The 836-nt window shown below is 64.8% G+C and overlaps 1 protein-coding gene across 1 annotated transcript; it reads right to left on the reverse strand.

Moving 5' to 3' along the window:
• Positions 1–5: 5 nt before the first annotated feature.
• Positions 6–830, reverse strand: LOC104531638 (myogenesis-regulating glycosidase-like; the record flags this gene model as incomplete). The annotated part of the gene is made up of 1 exon (XM_010176576.2): positions 6–830. A coding segment is annotated over exon 1 (786 nt), but the record flags the coding sequence as incomplete, so codon positions are not given.
• Positions 831–836: the final 6 nt, after the last annotated feature.

The raw sequence follows: 836 nt of genomic DNA on the forward strand, positions 1-836 counted from the left end.
AGGGCCCAGGTGGACCAGATGGGGTATCGGAAGGCGTTCTCAGCAGGGATCTTGGAGGGCTTGTTGAAGTACCTGCGCACCATGTACTTGTGGATGGAGGTGACGTCGGAGCCCACGCAGACCCGGTAGCTGAGCTCGGGGAAGGGCTGCTGCCCCGGCGGGGGCTTGTAGGGTGAGTCCTTGTAGCGGGCCTGGAAGAAGAGGGTGCGCTCGGTGGCGTTGAAGCCCAGGTGGAAGGGCACAGAGTCGTTGATCTTGATGGCCGCCGCCTTGGAGGAGAGCCAGTAGCGCTCCAGGATGCCCCCAAAGCTGTCGCGGAAGGAGTAGACGTCGCTCGTCACGTAGGGCACGGGCTCCTGGTAGCCGGCCAGGCGGATGGGCCAGTGCTGGGTGCTCATCTCCGAGCCCCCATACCAGTGGGCGTCCTCCCAGAACATGGTGTGCTCCACCGCCGGGCCAGCCGCCAGCTCCTCCCAGCGCACGCGGTAGCACATCACCGTGTCCTTGGGCTTCACCGTCTGGATGAAGAAGTTGAGCGGTCCCCGGCCCGACCGCGTGCAGCTCAAGATCTCGCCCTCCTTGGAGCACGACTCCAGGTCGAGGCTGCCCGAGCGGAAGGCCAGGCGGAACACCACCTCCCCGTGCTGGTTCCTGATGACGAAGCCATCGGCCCGCAGATCCATCAGCTCCGTCTTGAGCCGCTCCGCCTTGCGCAGGGACACCGTGTAGTAGCACCAGGCCACCACCGCAGCAATGAAGAGGATGAGGCCCAGCAAGATGGCCCCGAGCATGGGCCTCAGCTCCTTGGAGGGCTTCTGCTTCACTGGCGTGAAGTT

Source organism: Antrostomus carolinensis, unplaced genomic scaffold (genome assembly GCF_000700745.2).
Source record: "Antrostomus carolinensis isolate BGI_N321 unplaced genomic scaffold, ASM70074v2 C13017034, whole genome shotgun sequence".
NCBI lineage: Eukaryota > Metazoa > Chordata > Aves > Caprimulgiformes > Caprimulgidae > Antrostomus > Antrostomus carolinensis.